This window comes from Citrus clementina, unplaced genomic scaffold (genome assembly GCF_000493195.1).
Source record: "Citrus clementina cultivar Clemenules unplaced genomic scaffold, Citrus_clementina_v1.0 scaffold_3, whole genome shotgun sequence".
Lineage (NCBI taxonomy): Eukaryota > Viridiplantae > Streptophyta > Magnoliopsida > Sapindales > Rutaceae > Citrus > Citrus x clementina.
The window spans coordinates 25,941,049-25,960,684 of NW_006262339.1; the positions used below are offsets into that span (position 1 = coordinate 25,941,049).

Consider the following 19,636-nt stretch of genomic DNA (forward strand, 5'->3'; position numbering starts at 1 on the left):
TAATTATGAATTGGAAACGGAAGAGAAAGCAAATTATTTCAAAAAAATCTACCCTTGAGGACAACAGTATTTTCAAGGGGGAAGGAATGATACAAACTCTTAAAATAATTAAAATTATTTATTTTACTTATTTAATTTTATGGTATTAGTTAATTTTGAACTAGTTAAAAGTAGTTGCACTTATTTTGTGGAACTACATGAAAGTAGTGGAGCATTATGTGAGAAAATTACCTATTAATAAACCATAGGTAATTTTCTATTTGTAGGTAATATATATGCTTGTGGATAGAATTTTATTTTAATTAAATGATAAATATTGTCTTAATCACTAACAAATAAAAATATTAAACATGCAAATATACATATTAATTTAGATTTATGCATAATAAATATTGAAATATTATTTAACCTTCACCAACACATATTAACAGTGATCTCTTTTTATTATTTATAATTTGGAACAATACAATTTTAATTTCTTGGTGTTATATTTATTAATCTACTAAATTTTTGGTGAGAAAGAAAGAAAGAATATTATTAAAAATAATTTTCAATTATGTTAGTATTAAACAATAGTTTAAAAAATATATAATTTTAGATAGATTGTAACTTTTTTTAAATCTTTAAATAGATTGGTCTGATAGCCTGTTAATTTTAAATTATTAAAATTAAAATATTGGACTAACTGGCTTCTAATTTTATAAGCCATTGATTAAATCCAACGGTTCATATTTATGCAACTATTAATACTTAACAGCATCATAGCATGACCCTTGTATTGTAATTCTTTTTCTTTGTTCGGAAAGTAACTGAATTATTGTTTGACCCACAATTTTAGAAAATGCCTAATAAGAATATTGAAATTCCTGAATTCTTAATGGCCATATCTTAAAAACACAGATAGTTGTTTTGGGTCGGAAGGCTAAATTCATAAATAAAGTTCCCCTTGTTTCCGAAAATTTCAAAGTTCAGCTCTAGTTACATATGGAAAATGAATCCGGAGCGCAGTTCCATCAACATCAACTATTGATTTTTTAAGAAAAAAAATTTGAAAAGCCATGTGAAAAAATGATTCAATGAAAGTGGATAAAATGCGTTATGTAGCAAGATACATCAGTGCTGACGATTTTTTGCTTTTACTAAATTGATGGAAATATCATAAAGTTTCAAAGAAAACAAATATGTTTTCTCATTTTATCAAAGATTATTCAGATGGGAAGAAGTTTCCTAGCCGCAATTTTCCTACTTTCGAAATGGATGTTTGAGATGAGTTCAACCCCCTTTCTTTTTTTTTTTATTACAATTTTTATGCATATTACTGTTTTCCTTGTTTCAATTACTCAGATTAAGCAAACAATCAAGCCACATTACTAGGTTATCAAGAAAGCGTAGTCACCAATTAGGTCCTTCTTCATGCCAAATTCTGCACCGAAAGGACAAAGCTTAGGTCTCAAGTCAAAGACGACGTGACTTAGTTTAGTCATTTGCTTTTTGTTAAACAGAATTTAGCAGAAGTTAATTAACCGATTACAAGGTCACCACATGGGGATTTCTTCTTCAACTGCCCAACTGAAAAAAAGTTTACGACTGTTGACCAAATGATTTTTTTATACATTACTGGTTATTTAAGGAATTTACTTTCGCATAGTACCATTAATTGTTAAGAGTTATTAGCTAACCCACCGGTAACTTCTATTGATGGTATCACCACAAAGTTTGTTTTATAATTAATTAAATAGGTTTACGATGAGCTCGTCAGCAATTTTTTTTTTTAAAGAAAAGATTGTTTTACTAAAAAAAAAATGTAATATAGAACAAAAGAAGATTAGGCAATCAGGGGTGTAATGAACCCCAATTAAAGATAGTTACCATAGAATTAGCTAATTAATGAAGTGATAAAGGAGATAAAAACTAATCGACTAACAGTCAAAATCATGTTGATATATGCTACCATCATTATAAAAGAAATGGTATTTAATACCATATCCTACCATTTCTTATATAAATTTAAAAAAAAATAAAAGTCTTTAAGTGAATTAGAAATCTCACCCATGAAATTCCAACTATCACTAGGGATGGCAATGGGGAGGGGAGGGGAGGGGACCAATCTCCCCGTATCCATCCCCGATATTTTGCGTATGTCCCCATCCCCGTCAGAATTACTTGAGAGAATCCCCATCCCCTCCCCGAATAATAACAGGGGATCCCCGAGGGTCCCCGATCCCCGAATAACTAATACATTTTTTTTTGTTTTCGATTTTGAGTTAATCATATTAAAATAAAAAATTCAAATAAAAGTAAAGTTCGAAATATATCTTACATTAATATCTATTACAAAAGTCACATACATTAAATTAGTAAGTAACGCAGCATGCAAGGGAGACAAACTTCTTTTACAAACTATCATGAACAAATTAATAGTCTAATACAAAATTGTTACAAATAAAATCGAATTTAGATTCAAAATTAACTTGTTCAATCGTGGCGTGGGCACTTTATAAATGTGGACTATTCCCTTTACAATACAATAGTTAAATCGAAGCAAATCAAGAGCAAATATTATATTACATTAGATTATATATTAAAATTGTGATTTGCTGTGGGCAATTATAACATCTAAAAATAAATAAAAAATAGATTTAAGTTTAAAATATTTAAAGAATATTAAAATTAAAAAAAATTTTGGGCTAATAGAATCTACTTGGTCTTTTTAATGTCTTAAATAAAAATTTAGGACTTTAATTAGTTAATTAGACCCAAAAGTTTAATAATATAAATATTTTGATATTTTTTATTTTTACCAATATTTATAATTTTATAATTTAAATTTTATTATTTATTTACTAGTAATTTTAAAAAATTAAAATAAAATTAAAAATTAAAATAGGGAAATGGGTAGGGGATGGGGATTCCACCTCATCCCGTCCCCTCCCCGAATAAGAAATTGGGTAAAAAAAAAATTCCGTCCCTTCCCCGAATAAGAAATTGGGTATGAAATTATCCCCATACCCTCCTCGAATGGGGAAAATCCCCGAGGGTACCTGTCCCCGTGGGGATTTTTGCCATCCCTAACTATCACCTAGTATTATTACTTGTACTCGACTAACCACAGTTGCAAACATTCAAAGTCAATGGAGTTGTGCCAAGGGAGCCAAACAATTCCTCCCACCCCCCACCTTTTTGTACATTATAATGAAAGATCTCACCTTAATGGTACATGTGGAATATAAAATTTAGTTTAGATGAATTTAATAAAGTTGGATTTCTTTAGTTGTTGAAAAATTGCATGGAGATATATAATTTGTGTTTATAATTTAGGCTCGCATAGCTTCCTCTAATTGAAGAACATTCTTATAGAAGTAGATCCATATCCAATTCACTGATTGCGAATTATCAAATTTACAATCCACTCCACGGATCGGATTTGTACGGATCAGATAGATTGAGCGAATCGGATTGGATTCTGAACACCCCTAGTATCAAGTCACTTTCATTCGCATGGTATACTTTATGTTAATAAATTGTTTTAAAGCGTGGAAAGAAAAATTCAACATTAATCAAGTAATTAATGATTAGAAAAGAAAGGAATTTAAAAGGTCAACTTTCATATATAGGCCTTTCATTAATTCTTATTCAATATGTACTCTTTTTTTGGAAAGTTATTCTAATTACCCATTTACAATTATGTACGTTCTTCTGCAGTCAATAGGCTTTTCCAATTCTAACAACATTGCAATCAACGGATTAACATCTCTAAATAGCCAAATGTACCACATTGTTGTCAATGGCTGCAACAATGTGAAATTGCAAGGCGTCAAGGTTTTAGCTTCTGGCAACAGCCCCAGCACCGACGGTATTCATTTTCAATTATCAAGTGGTGTCACAATCTTGAACACTAGGATCTCCACAGGCGATGACTCTCTGTTGGCCCTGGAACCAACAATTTATGGATCGAAAATGTTGCATGTGGTCCTGGCCATGGAATCAGGTGAGAAATAAAATAATAATAATAATAATAATTGAAAAATCTCCTAATATTATAATGTCATTTTAATATTCTTATTGTTTTAAATATTTATAAAATCGATTTTTGGGAATATTTTTCAGCATTGGGAGTTTGGGGAAAGATTTGATTGAAGCTGGAGTGCAAAATGTCACAGTTAAAAACTGTGACATTTATAGGCACTCAAAATGGGCTAAGAATAAAGTCATGGGGGAGACCAAGCAATGGTTTTGCCAGAAAAATTTCCTTTTCCAGCATGCAGTCATGAAGAATGTCCAAAATCCAATCATAATTGATCAAAATTACTGCCCTGATAACGAAGGATGCCCTGGCAAGGTGAGATATCAAAAGGATATTTAATATAAGTTAAGTAACATATTGTATTATTAATATATATACCAATTAGTGATGTAATTGGTGATGTAACAAGTTTCAAGGGTTAAAATTAGTGATGTAACATATCAGGATATTCATGGAACATCAGCAACAAAAGCAGCGGTAAATTTTGATTGTAGTTCAAAGAATCCATGCTCAAGGATAAGATTAGAAGTATAATTATACCATATGATACAAATAAAATATTATAATAAGTATAATTATCAAAATAACATGTATAATGAAATTATTTTTAATATTAAGTTATTATTAGTCTATCCCAAAAGATTTTATTAATTAAAATATATTAATCCAAAAATTGACTTTAAGATTTATAGTAATATGGACATAGTTAAAAACTATATTGTAAATAAAATAATATAAATTTTATAAATTACTGTGAATGTTAGTATAATTATTTTAATATTATTATAATGTCAAATATATTTATTATTATTAAAAGAATATGACAGATTAATAATGTTAGAATAACTTTTCTAACATTCAAAATATTTTAAAAAATTTATCTTATTTATATATTATATGATTTTACGTTTAATTTATATTTATCATACATGTCTATTTAAAGTCAATTATTGATTTATCGTAATTAAGTGTATAATAGTTAAAAAAGAGTCTATGTAACAATTTATGATATTAAGGGGATCCATTTTATCATTTAAGCAAACCTTAGGGGTGTGGATGCCTTTCCGCTTAATTTTTGACTTGTTAAATTTTTTATTTTTTTTAAAGCAACCTTGGTAAAGTGAGAAATCTATTAAATTAAGAAGAAAGAGAAAAATAGTTTAGAGGATATAGTGAGCCTTACCTCTTAAAAAGTACTATCGTTCTAGAATAAGAAAATATACATAAAATATAATAGAAAAAAATACATTAATGTAAAATAACCATCCTAAATGAGACAAGCCAATTAACTGAATCTATAGTTGGAGAAGCCATCAGTCTATAAAGAAAGAAACTTTCGAATGACCATAGGAGGATCTCCCAAATTCGCAAGACAATCAGTAACACTGTAATTCTTCCTAAAAGTGTGATAACATTGGGAGGACATGGGAGAATAAATTAAGTTTTGCAGTTGATCCCACATATTCCGAAGAGACCAAGGGGCAGGCGAAGACAGTGAACAACAACGAAATAGCTACATTCTAACCAAAGCCAAAAACAAATTAATTATATAATCGCTCCCCCCGATTGGTATGTAGAGGCTTATATACCTTGTGGTTTTAGCTCGACGCTTTATCTTTATTGAGTCCGAGCGTTTAGATCAACCCCATGCGTGTTATGGGCGTAGAATTTGTCATCATTGTAAGTAGATCGTTTCTTCCATGAGGAAATTAAATTTTTCAGATGGATAGCCGTAAGCTTTCAGATGGGCACTAACAAAGCAAGTCTTTGACGGACTTCTACTTGTGCAAATATGAATAGATTTCTATTTGGCCGTTCAACATAATCAACAATTACAGTAAACCCCTGCCCATAATGTAAGGTTTTAAAAGAGCAGTGTAATAATTTATAATTACATCAACATTGGGGAAAAATAAGTAATGAGGTAGGTTAAACCTAAATTAATTTTTAGCCCCCTACCAGTACAACATTCGAGTTAAAGTGGCCAGTTAAGTAAAATTGTGTTGGGTTTAAACAATTAAAGAAAGGTTGAGGGGCTACATGAAATTTTACAAAAAAAAAATTAGGTTTTAAAAAACGTGGCTTTAGAAGAGTAAGTGTGATGCAAAGCTTTCTATATCTTTATGGGTGGAGACTATGCGTACTGTAGTTAACTTGATTAACATTTCTCCTTCAACTGGGTAAAATTTTTAATCTTTGATTAGATAATCATAAAGTTAAATTAACTTCGTTTTCTCCCAAATTTTGATGGTAAGTTTCTGTTCACCCTCTACAATCTTACTGGTCTTGATTTTTATTTTATCCTCTCGTTGGCTATTATTTGAGATACCCACTTGTTAGAGAGACAAATATTAGGCTATTACTAGACGCCAAGAATATTGAGATTCTCGAAGTTGTTAGTCTCCAATATTATCTAGAGAAGAATTTGTGTTGTAATCCCATTAATATAGTGGAAGATTATATCAGACTACAACCCCGTAGTTTTTCTCGCCTTGGGCTTTCCACGTAAAAATTTGTCTCGTGGTTGATTTATTGTTTTGGATTTTGTTGGTTTATTTTTCTGCCTATTTATTTGTGGTCCGTATCCTATTTTAATAACACAAAGAGGAAAAGAATTTTATTTTCGCTTAGTTTGAGATTACTTGTGTGAGTCCCTTTCCCAACAAATTGTTTAAGAATTGAACTACTCAGTTCAGTTTCTGATTGAGGTAGGACGGTTGAGTAGGATAAGCAGGGTCCTTTCTGGAGGTCATAACTTGGGATACAATAGTCCTTTTTTGTGTATAATATATCATTTTGAAACTTGTGACAAGATGCTGTTGAACCAGTAATTCTATTTCTTTCCTAGTCTTTTTTCAATTTTAAAATATTTTCCTATTTTTTCTATTACTTTCAAGATTTTTATCTTTTTTCAGTTAAGAGAATTTTATTATAAAATAATATTTCAAATTTGCCAATTTCGATAAATTAGCAATATTTAGGATTATTATAAAAGGATCCAAAAAAACTAATTTTCTTCATTCAGACTTTTCCTAATAAAATTTTGTTATTCAAAAATCTAGTTTCTCTTATCTTTCAATCTTTATATTTTTACATCGTCAGAGGCCTATTAAACAAAGACTTTCCTTTAGAGGTAACTCCATTATTTTATGGTAAACTATAAGCCTCACAATATACTTGCAATTTCTCGAATTCCATTGTGTGTGCTAGTCAATATTCGACCAATCACTTGCTATCCGTACTAAACAAAAATTGCATTAAATAGGGGAGCCCCAGGAACTTGGCAATGCGCCCATGTATGTAGCCCTCGGTACATCAATAAAAGCACGAATAATTGCAGCCGTTATCTTTGTGATGAGTGTACGTTGCTGACATTAACTCGTGCTAAAAGTAATTCTAAGCACGTCAGTGTCCATTACCCATGAATTGAGCTCATTATATATTAATATTAATTCCTTTATATCCTTGTGGGAATTGAGAACCCTCATATATATTGAAATGAGCGACATGGCAGCAGTGTCGTGATTAAATCCTGAAGATCAATTCGCATTATTTGTTTTCTTTTTTCCATCAGGAAATCTTCCTAGAGGAGCGGAAACTGGTCTAAAAGATAGTACTTCGTGCACGCCTTGATGAATTTTGTAGTTGCTGGTGGATGAACAGTGCTGTAAATAGTATCTGATAAACAGTATCTGTGAATAGTGACGTAAATAGTGTCAACAGCTACTACTTATGGAGTTCTTTTGTATGTTGAAATTGATGTTTCGGCAGGTTTTGAAATTCAAAAAAACAATATTAACTCGTATTTCCAACACCAAAAACTTGGCAATGCACCCACGCATGTTGCCCTCGGGACATCAATTAAAGCACAAATAATTGCAGCATTCGTCTGTGCAATCAGTGTACATTGATGACATTAGCTCGTGCTAAAAGCACTTCCAAATATGTCTGTGGGCAGTGCCCATGAATTGGCTCGTTATATATTAATATTGATTCCTTTATATCCTTGTGAGAACATGAGAACTATCATATATTAAAATGAGCGATGTGGCAACATAGCTAACCCAACAAAATATGATATAATTATTTCCTCAATTTTCTGTTAAATAGTAAAAACGAACGAACAATCATTGAAATTGAAATTAATTGAGGTAATTACTATGTTATTGTGCTATTCAAAATAAAAATGTCTTACATACCTTATTACCATGAGGATTTTAGAATACGTCTCTTGCTGTAGTAAAACAATGTCTAAAACATATATTATTGCAACAATTAAACTTTCTATTTTATCATTACACGACCATTTTCAGAATACATAAAAATTGCTTTCTATCATTGAGCTCACATGGCTTGCTGTGCTATGGCTGATTAACTTGTAAGCTAACTCGCAAATGATATTTTGCCACATGGAAGCAACCCCCCAACCCCCTCTCATTCTTGCCATATATCAAGCAAGTAGGTCTATAATACGTAATCGTATGGGGTCGGGGTGGCGAACCTCTTTTCTTAAAAGTTTATTGATTTTTTATACTAATCCATTAGAAGCAACAATTATGACGGCGATGTAATTGATTAATTAATATGGAATGCTTTTAGCAGAAATGATTAAAATTTTATTCATTTTTCTTCTTCTTCGTCCTTTTTTTTTCTTGCTAAAAAGACCAAAATAACAATACAATAAAATTGCATCCATCACGCCATGCCCTGAAAGAGTCAGTAGTGAGACAAAACCCATAAAACTAGCATATAACAGGGAACTTACAGGATATGCTTATACAGATTCAAATCCAATCATATAAACTAGCATGAGATATAAATAACGAAAAAGTTTTAAAAAATTAGAAAATTAACAATAATAACATGACAGTAATATAACAATGCTACGTATGTTTGTGAGAATTTATACTGGTGGTCTTACTCAGTTAATAAGATATTTAACGAACTAATATATAACTCTTTTAATAATTACAGCTTTTTTATGATTTGTTGTGTATATGCTACATTCTTTGATATAGGAATTTGAAATTTAGCTCCGTTAACTATGTGTGCTATATTTTGGCTAGCTGTTGCCACAAAATGTTAATCTCTAGTAAATTTTTGGCATGATGGACAAAAACAAAATTATGCAAAGGCTGCAATTTGAAGCAACGATCACAAATAGTTCACAAATGAATAGATTGATCCACATGAATTGAGGAAACAAAATGTCAAAACGAAGCATAGGTTGCCATTTCAAGCTACAAGGGCAAATAGTTCAGAAATGTGTTCCACGGGAATTGCCTGATCTTGTGCTTAAAGCAAACATAAGGGCATAATTTTATATAGCAACCGACAAGCTGAAAATAGATAAATACTTTTCCGTTTTTCTGTTAATTTAATAGAACTGCCTTTGAAATCTCCCATTATCATACAAAGTTACAAACCATTTATGCGCACTTGTCCTTTGTTTGCTTCTGTAGCCTTCTGTCATCAAATATATATTATCTAATTATCCAAGTCTCAAGTAAGGGCATTTAAGTAAATAAAGTTTGTATTAGTTAATTTTACAAATTAAGTTTTCAAGAAAATGACATAATCAATGTCTTTGCATATTCTTTTAGTACTATTATTCTTGATTCTCTTCTTTAGTGATTAGTATTAAAAATTGTTTAATTATCAAGCGATAATATGTTATTTTATGCTTATGTTATAATTTATATTTGTGTTTATGTAATATATTATGAATTATTAATTATGTTTTAAATATATTTAATTTTGTGTATTTTTATGTGTTTATTAGGAAAAATATTAATTTCACGTACTTCGAGGCTCCAAACAGATAAACGGAGGTCAAATTTGGATTCCGGAGGTCCGAAAACCTTAAGATCAGTCAAGATCGGCTTAAAATTGGGCTTGTGTAAAAAAGTTGACTTTTCCTGTTGACCGAGCACTGATTGGATGATGAAATGAGCGTACAATAGATATGAGTGCATGGGATAACTGGCAATCTTGACCAAATCTCAACCGTTCATGATTCAATGGCCATGATTGTGCCACGTGGCAATGGTTGGTGAAGCAAGTTGGAGGATCCGAATCTTTGTACTCGAGTCGACCCGATCCACCCATTAACCCGCCAAATCTCAACCGTTCTTTGGGTAAATCGGACGAGTCAAATGATGCCATGTGTGATGTTGACTTTTAAAGTTTGACTAGCCATTGGATCTTGATCTAAGGGTTGTGAGGAGTACATGCATGAAGCCTATGATGGACCGCAAAGCACTGGATTATGAATTTATTTTTCTATAAATAGGGCCTCATTTTTATGTTTTAATCATCTCTCTACAACTCTCTTCTTCTCAAATTCTCTCCATCTCCTTGTAATCTTGATTTCCAGGTGTGTTTTTAATATTTTGTATAATTATTTTCATTAATAAAATTAGTTTTATTTCTAATTTTAGTTGTTTTATTTCTTTTAATTATAAGTAATTCAATTATACTACTTCTTTTTATTTTAATTATGCTTAACTAAATAATATTAGTTAGGGGAAGGTGAAACTCTTAGGAAATAAATATGATTTAATCAAATTCTATTTTTAATTTTATAAATTAAATTATTTTCTATTTAATTTTATACATGTTTTATATTTTGAAATTTTGATTTATTGTAGACAAACAAATGAATTTGGCACAATAAATTCTTAAGATCTTAATATAAGGCATGGTGAAATGGTATTTTGACTTATTGTAGACAAATTAAATTTTGGCACAATAAATACTTAATCCATCATAAAATTTGGCCTAGTGTATGCTTTCTTTCTATCCTTCAAACATTATTACACCATTTTAATTACTTAAAATGAATACAAGATATTTAAAGATGCTGCAGAGTGCAGGCAAATGGCGAAAGAAATTTTTTTTTTTTTTTTGGTGTGATTATGGACAATGGTTTGCTGGAATAATCAAAAGTATTTTTTGTTCTTTTTTCTTCTCAGGAAAACATACACATTATCGTAGATTCCTCTGCCATTTGCAGACTAAGACAGCCCAACACAAGGTTAAAGCGTTAACTTGTGATTTTTATTTATGAATATAGTGATATTTTTGTTAAAACGGTATCAAGATTAATGATATAAGGCATTTGTTTGTAAAGTCTAGGTTTGTGAATTCAAAGAGGGTGGAACTATATGAATTAAAGATTGCCTTAGAAAGATAGAGAATATGCAGAGCTTTAAGAGGTACATCTATTAATTGCCTTGAACTCTATATTTATTGTGAATATTTTGGATTAGTACCTCCATCAATATAATGGCTGAAATATTTTATTATTCTAGTAGAGTAATTTGGAATGAGTTGACACTAATTGTATTATGCAGAAAGTGTGTAATTATCAAGAGTTAAATGCTTTACTCTCACACTTAGGCTTGGTGGCTAAAAGACATAATTGCAAGCCTTTTTTTTTTAAAAAAAATACTATGTTGTATTAGATATTAAATTTTATTATGAATTTTTTTTAGCTGGAAAATCATTGTTTTTTATATAATGAGAAATAAACACAATTTCTTGAAACTAGATGTTATACTAAAAACTTCAATGCTATAATTTGCTCTCTCACTCTCTCTTATTCATATATATAAGAGAATGAATTCACCTTTTTTTTTAATTTATATCTATAGTTAAATATATTGCACCTTATTTCTAATCAAATGAGCTACAACATTCTTATTCTCTAATTTTCCTTCAAGATAATTGAGTTGATATGTTCATAGCTTATGAATATTTTTGTTTTCGAGCAAAATATGTTTATTTCTATTAACTTTTGTCTCTGCATTGCTTGTTAATTTATTTTGCAACTGTTAGAATTTGGAAACCAATTTCTTTTCCTTTTTCCTTTATTTGTTTGCAGATATGATTAATATGTTTAAAGTGTTTCTTCTTCAACTTATATCCCTAACCCATCAACTTAATCGAATGAAGAAGTTGTCCGTGATAATGCATGATCGCAGTACTTATGTTCATGGAGTGAAAAATAATAATCCTTCTAAATTTAGCTTTTAGATTTGGTAAATTTAGCCCTTAAATTCAGCTACGAGTAGAAGGAATTTGATTGGATAATAGCAGTTAAGATTATTCAATTATAAGAATAAGATGTCTTGTAATAAGATATCTTGTATATTGAAGTATTTGGATTGTGTAATATATATTGATAATATTTAAATGTTATGAAAGGTTTTGCAATATAAATTGATTTTTGTTCTTATTTCTCACAACCTTTTAATTCTATCAACAAATCAATGGGCAACATGTCATTTTATATAATTATTTTTTTAAATAATAAATAAAGTAGTGATATTATAGTAATAGTAATCACAAATACTAATATAGTATTGTAATATTTTGATAACATGGTGTTATGATTTTAGTGATACTATAATAATAGTAAACACTGACACCACTTACAAGTGTCACTATTTTTCTGACTCCCAGATTACTGACACAATTAACAAGTGTCACTAAAAGTAATTACTCACACTATTCTAATGTCAGTAAAGACCATTTTTCTAGTAGTGTTGTCCTGGCATAACAAACCCTTCTGGTTGTTTCATGTAAATTTCCTCACCTAATTCTTAATTTAAGAAAGCTGCTTTTACATCCATTTGATGGATTTCAAAATGATAAATTGAAGCCAAAGAAATCAAGACTCTAACAGTAATAATTCTTGCAAAATGTGCATAAGTATCAAAATAATCAAGGCCTTCTTTTTGTGTAAATCCTTTCACTACTAGTCTTGCTTTAAATCTTTCAATTGTTCCATAAACTTTCTTCTTCTTTTTGAAAATCCATTTACAATCTATAGGATTAGAACCAAGTGGTAAATCAACTAATTTCCAAGTCTTATTACCTATAATAGAGTCCATTTCATCATTAATGGCCACTTTTCAAAAAGCAGCATCTTGAGACTTCATTGCCTCTTCATAGGTGAGGGGATCAGAATCTATAATAGGTGTGATCATGGTTTGTTTTGATTGCGAGTCTCTTGTCCCATCAACTAAATAGACTATAAAATCTTGTCTAAAGGATTTTATAGTCCTTATTCTTTTACATTTTCTCAAATGATTTTGCTCATTATTAGCATCACGCTTTTGACCAATTTCTATTTGTTTATCATTCTCTTGAGAATCAATACTTAGTAGAAAATCTATTTTCATAGAATATTGCATCTCTAGATTCCACTATAGTATTGATCTCAACGAAGCTATTAGGTTCTGTTACAAGTGATTAGTATTAAAAATTGTTTAATTATCAAGCGATAATATGTTATTTTATACTTATGTTATAATTTATATTTGTGTTTATGTAATTTATTATGAATTATGAATTATGTTTTAAATATATTTAATTTTTTGTATTTTTATGTGTTTATTAGGAAAAATATTAATTTCACGTACTTCGAGGCTCCAAACAGATAAACGGAGGTCAAATTTGGATTCCGGAGGTCCGAAAACCTTAAGATCAGTCAAGATCGGCTTAAAATTGGGCTTGTGTAAAAAAGTTGACTTTTCCTGTTGACCGAGCACTGATTGGATGATGAAATGAGCGTACAATAGATATGAGTGCATGGGATAACTGGCAATCTTGACCAAATCTCAACCGTTCATGATTCAATGGCCATGATTGTGCCACGTGGCAATGGTTGGTGAAGCAAGTTGGAGGATCCGAATCTTTGTACTCGAGTCGACCCGATCCACCCATTAACCCGCCAAATCTCAACCGTTCTTTGGGTAAATCGGACGAGTCAAATGATGCCATGTGTGATGTTGACTTTTAAAGTTTGACTAGCCATTGGATCTTGATCTAAGGGTTGTGAGGAGTACATGCATGAAGCCTATGATGGACCGCAAAGCACTGGATTATGAATTTATTTTTCTATAAATAGGGCCTCATTTTTATGTTTTAATCATCTCTCTACAACTCTCTTCTTCTCAAATTCTCTCCATCTCCTTGTAATCTTGATTTCCAGGTGTGTTTTTAATATTTTGTATAATTATTTTCATTAATAAAATTAGTTTTATTTCTAATTTTAGTTGTTTTATTTCTTTTAATTATAAGTAATTCAATTATACTACTTCTTTTTATTTTAATTATGCTTAACTAAATAATATTAGTTAGGGGAAGGTGAAACTCTTAGGAAATAAATATGATTTAATCAAATTCTATTTTTAATTTTATAAATTAAATTATTTTCTATTTAATTTTATACATGTTTTATATTTTGAAATTTTGATTTATTGTAGACAAACAAATGAATTTGGCACAATAAATTCTTAAGATCTTAATATAAGGCATGGTGAAATGGTATTTTGACTTATTGTAGACAAATTAAATTTTGGCACAATAAATACTTAATCCATCATAAAATTAAAGGGAAAATAATAATAATTTGTATAATTAATCTTTTGGGTAATAAATCTAAAACAATTAGCAAAAAGAATTTATTAAGTTTTATTTACTTCTAAGAGTGGATTCATAACCCTAACTAGTTCAATTTCATAGTTTCATTTAAATTAAGTTGTTTATATTTAAGTTTTAATTTCAATTTTTAGTTAAAATAAAATAAACTAATTAAATCTTTTCTCTGTGGATCGACCTCGGACTAGGGATGGCAATGGGCACCGCCCGCAGCGGGTTTGCCATTACCAAACCCAAACCCGCACAAAATTTAAATTACCAAACCCACCCGCAACCCGCAGCGGGTTTTAATTTTTTTAAGAAAACCCACCCGCAGCGGGTTTTGACAATTACCAAACCCGCAATGGTACCCGGCGGATTTTTTGCGGGTTTTACATTTAAAATCACCAATATTTAATATATAAATTTGAAGCTTTCTGAACTTCTGTTCTTGTTGTAAGCGAGTTATTGTCGCTGAGATCAAATGCTTGCTCCATTTTTTACCTGAAAAATTTCAACAAAGTTTAAATCAATATACAAGAATTAGCAAGCGAATTCAGCAAAGATAAGATGAATAATTAGCAAGCGAATTCAACAATTTACACTAGCCTGACTATTTACATTATCAACTCGAAAGCAACAAAATTAATAGATTGTTGACGTTCTGAGTTTCAATTTTTTTAACTAAATTAATGGAGTTAAATAAAATACTACATCATGCATCATCTCATTTAATTCAATAAACGTTTTTAAGTCTGAATATCTACTTAAAATTAAAATTTACAAAGAGATGAAAATTAAAATTAAAATTAAAATTTACAAAGAGACGAAAATTAAAATTAAAAAATTATTGTTCTAAAATCATCTACGTTCGCACTATAGATAAATACTCAAAATTTTGTTACTTAAACCACACGACATCAGCAATCACGGGATCAAAAACTGGCACTTGGCACTATTACTAGTCAAGATAGAAAAATAATTGAAATTAAATTCCCGGGGCCCTCAGTCACAACTTGATGAAAGCCCCCTGTTTTAGAATCCATTGGCTATTGCGTGTACTTTCCAGGACTTTCCCTTAATAATTCTTGGCTTTATCCCACAAAAAAACCAATCTAAATTCGTACCTTTCACGACTGGAAAATTGGCTGCAACAGCACGACGCGTCTTTGTTGGCAGTGAAGAGAGCTGGCGGCAAGGGGCTAGCTCACTGTCACAACTCACACGATCGGGTTGAAGAAGAAAAGAATGTTGAATGAAGAATTGAAGATAGAGATGACGAAGATGGTCAGCTCATTTGCGGCTAAGTCAAAGACTCAAAAGGGAAAATGCCTTTATTTGCTTTAGGTTTTCAGTTTATCACTTTAGAATGGCTGAACGGGAGATGGGCGGATGGGCCACACACACTGCACACACACAAAATTTTGGCTTCGGCTTTTGGGCCTTTGACCAATTTCCTTTATACATTTTGAATAATTGTATAATTTTCTTTATACATGTTTTAAATTAAAATTAAATTAAAAATATTTAGAAAAAAATATTGCGGGTTTGACGGATATCCATGCGGGTATCCATCGGATTTAAGGTCAATACCAAACCCACCCGCATTCATGTGCGGGTTTTAATTTATAATATTAAACCCACCCGCAACGGGTAAAATTACCCGCAGCGGGCGGGTTTTAGCGGGCGGGTTTGGGCGGGTTTGCGGGTTTGCGGGTACAATTGCCATCCCTACCTCGGACTCACCGAATTATAATACAACAAGACACTCTTATACTTGGGAGTTAAAAATTACTTTTAAGTTGTGTCAAGTTTTTGGCGCCGTTGCCGGGGAAAAGTTTTTTTTTTATTTGGTTTGTTTTTCTGTTTTTTATTTTTCTCTTATATGTAAAATTTCGTTTGCCCCCTTTTCCTTTTCTTAAATTCTCTTTTGTCCCCATATCTTTCATAATTCTTGTTTCACCCCAACAATTTTCGTTTCTAGCCCAATCTTCTAGTAATTACATTCGGACCCCGACATCTTTCAACTGTTTCACTTTCATCCCAAATTGCTAATTCTAAACTTCTAAAAATTACAGTTTGACCATAAAATTGAAAATAATTTGCAATAGAATCCCTAGACGAAATTCCTCAAAATAATCAAGACTTGAATATACTTTGGACATATTTTGGACATACTTTGGACATATTTTGGACTTATTTTGGACATAACTAACTTTAACTACTAACTCTAATTACTAACTCTTAACTTACTAACTGCTAACTCCTAACTTTTATTTAATTTCAGTTATTTAATTTTCTGCATTTATTTAATTTCGTATTTTTTTTATTTTTGCTTTATTGGTGGGTTTAACCACCAAACTAACTACTAACTCTTAACTTTTATTTTCAGTTATTTAATTTTCAAAATTTATTTAATTTTGTATTTTTTTTATTGGTGGGTTCAACCACCATTTTTTTTTCTTTTTGCATTTATTTTTTTTACTTTATTGGTGGGTTCAACCACCAAAATTGTTATTTAATTTTCTTTTGTACACTTATATTATTTGCTTATTTATTTTTTTATTTTATTTTGTTATCAATTTGTGTAAATATTATCTTTATAACATAACCATTGCATGAGACGTTGGTCTCGATCTTCAAGTGGCAGGTTAATTCGTAGATCTCAATCTCCACCACCAATCATGGATGAGAATCAAGGCGAAAACGTTTTGGGCGAACTTAACCCTCAAATTGATCAGGGAGACAACCAATCTCAACATGGGCATGATCAGAATCAACCAAGAACTCTGAGAGACTACATGAATCCAACCAGAACCGGAGCACCGTCGTGTATAGTATTTCCTCCAGAAGCATCTCGATTCAACTTTAAACCAGGTATTATCCAACTTTTACCAACATTTCATGGTTTAGAATCTGAGAATCCGTACTTGCATAAAAGAGATTTTGAGGAAGTTTGTAATACATACACGGACCAAAATTGTAGCATGAACATAATTAGATTAAAGCTTTTTCCTTTTTCATTAAAAGATAAAGCTAAAACTTGGCTACAAAACCTTAGATCTGGATCAGTAAGAACTTGGAATAACATGTAAGAACAGTTTTTGAAAAAATTCTTTCCACCTCATAGAACAAATTCTTTTAAAAGACAAATCACTTCTTTCACTCAAAAAATGGAGAAACATTATACCAATGTTGGGATAGGTTTAAAGAGTTGCTTAACATATGCCCACATCATGGTTTTGAAACTTGGCGATTGGTCACTTACTGCTATGAGGGCTTAATACCCCAAAGTAGACAGGTTGTTGAAATGATGTGTAATGGTGAATTTAGGGATAAAAATCCTGAAGATGCACTAGATTACCTTGACCAATTAGCTGAAAATGCACAACATTGGGATACTGTTGGAACTTTTGAATTGACAAATAAGCAACAATCATCTCCATCTAGCGGAGGAATCCATAACCTTAGGGAAGATCATGATTTACAAGCAAAATTTGCATCCCTAGTTAGGAAAGTTGAAGCTTTGGAGCATAAAGAGAGTGATCAAGTAAAATCTGTTCAAGAAATTGCATGTAACATATGTAATTCGAATGATCATTTCACTCAAGAGTGTCCCACTTTGCCTGCACTTAAAGAATGTCTAAATGATCAAGCTAATGTCATTAACACTTTCAATAAACCAAACCCATATTCACAGACTTATAATCCTGGTTGGAGAAATCATCCGAATTTCAGTTGGAGGAATAATAATAATGCACAATCTTCACAAGCACCACCTCCACAAAATTTTCAAAATCCTCAGCCTTATGCACCATATGTTCCACCACCCTGGAAAAATCTGGAAGACACAATGCATTCATTCATCAGAAAGCAAGATGCTATTAACAATCAAAATGCACAAACTTTTTCTGATTTGAAAGATACGCTTGCTAAAATTGCTTCTGCACTCACCATTCAAGAAAAAGGAAAATTTCCAGCCCAACCACAACTAAATCCTAAAATTCAACAAAATCCACCCACAGACCAAGTCAAGTCAGTTATAACTCTTCGTAGTGGTAAGGTTGTTGATAGACCTATGCCTGAACCTTATGAAAATGATGAAAATTCAAAAGGTAAGGAAGGACTGAATGAACTTACACCTAGTGAAGAAATAACTAGTGTTCCACCCGAACCACCATTTCCGCATGCATTGAATAAACCAAAGAAATCAAACCACTCTTCTGAAATTTATGAAATCTTTAAGCAAGTGAAAGTTAACATTCCTCTATTAGATGCAATCAAGCAGGTTCCTTCATATGCCAAATTTTTAAAGGACTTGTGCACTGTTAAGAGGAAACTGAAGGTAAGAAAGAGTGCTTTCATGGCCGAACAGGTAAGTACAATTCTGTCTACTAATAATAAGTTGAAATATAAAGATCCTAGTTGTCCTACCATTTCTTGTATTATTGGTAGCCACAAAATTGAGCATGCTTTACTAGATCTTGGTGCTAGTGTTAATTTTCTTCCATATTCAGTTTATCTTCAACTTAATCTTGGTGAGTTAAAATCAACTTCAACTACACTTTTGCTTGCCGATAGATCAGTTAAAGTACCAAAAGGAATAGTGGAAGATGTTTTAGTACAAGTTGATAAATTTATTTATCCTGTGGATTTTATTGTCTTGGAAACTGAACCTGTTGTGAATAATTACAAACCAATTCCTGTAATTTTAGGTCGACCATTTTTAGCAACTGCTAATGCTTTGATTAATTGTAGGAATGGTTTAATGAATTTATCCTTTGGGAATATGACTTTGGAATTGAATGTTTTCAACATGTGCAGGCAACCTAATGATGAAAATGAGAATAAAGATGATACTGATGAACAAAAGGAATTGTTTGAATCTTGTATCAAGGAAAATATTCAAAAAGGGGATTTTTCTGAACTTTCTAATGTTTGTTTAGTTAATTCAATTGAGTCAAATAAGCAATTTGAACTTGATATTTCTAATATAAATTCGTTGCTTGATTCTGTGCAGACTTCACAAAATTATGATGACGAGCCAAAATTTGAGGAGCTTGGAAGTATTGAAAGATAGAACAACAAGAAGCGCCTAAATGAATTGAAACCTTTGCCTGAAGGATTGAAATATGCTTTTCTTGGAGAAGACAACTTAATCCTGTTGTGATTTCTTCTACTTTA

The 19,636-nt window shown here is 30.9% G+C and overlaps 1 protein-coding gene, 1 non-coding gene and 1 pseudogene across 2 annotated transcripts in view; 2 read left to right on the forward strand and 1 right to left on the reverse strand.

Annotated features, from left to right (window-relative positions):
- LOC112099780 overlaps positions 1-4,558 on the forward strand; it is a 6,095-nt pseudogene extending 1,537 nt beyond the window's left edge.
- Positions 4,559-17,136: 12,578 nt separating this feature from the next.
- The window catches only part of LOC112099781, a gene marked incomplete at its 3' end in the record, with an annotated part of 4,687 nt that continues 2,187 nt past the window's right edge, over positions 17,137-19,636 (forward strand). The window contains exons 1-5 of the mRNA XM_024187252.1: positions 17,137-17,378; positions 17,657-17,907; positions 18,119-18,200; positions 18,413-18,567; positions 19,168-19,341. Of these exons, the coding sequence (XP_024043020.1) occupies positions 17,137-17,378; positions 17,657-17,907; positions 18,119-18,200; positions 18,413-18,567; positions 19,168-19,341 (904 nt within the window). The remainder of the gene's footprint in view (positions 17,379-17,656; positions 17,908-18,118; positions 18,201-18,412; positions 18,568-19,167; positions 19,342-19,636) is intronic.
- Positions 17,588-17,695, reverse strand: LOC112100524. The gene has a single exon (XR_002906892.1). It is a non-coding gene; the product is annotated as a small nucleolar RNA R71 (small nucleolar RNA).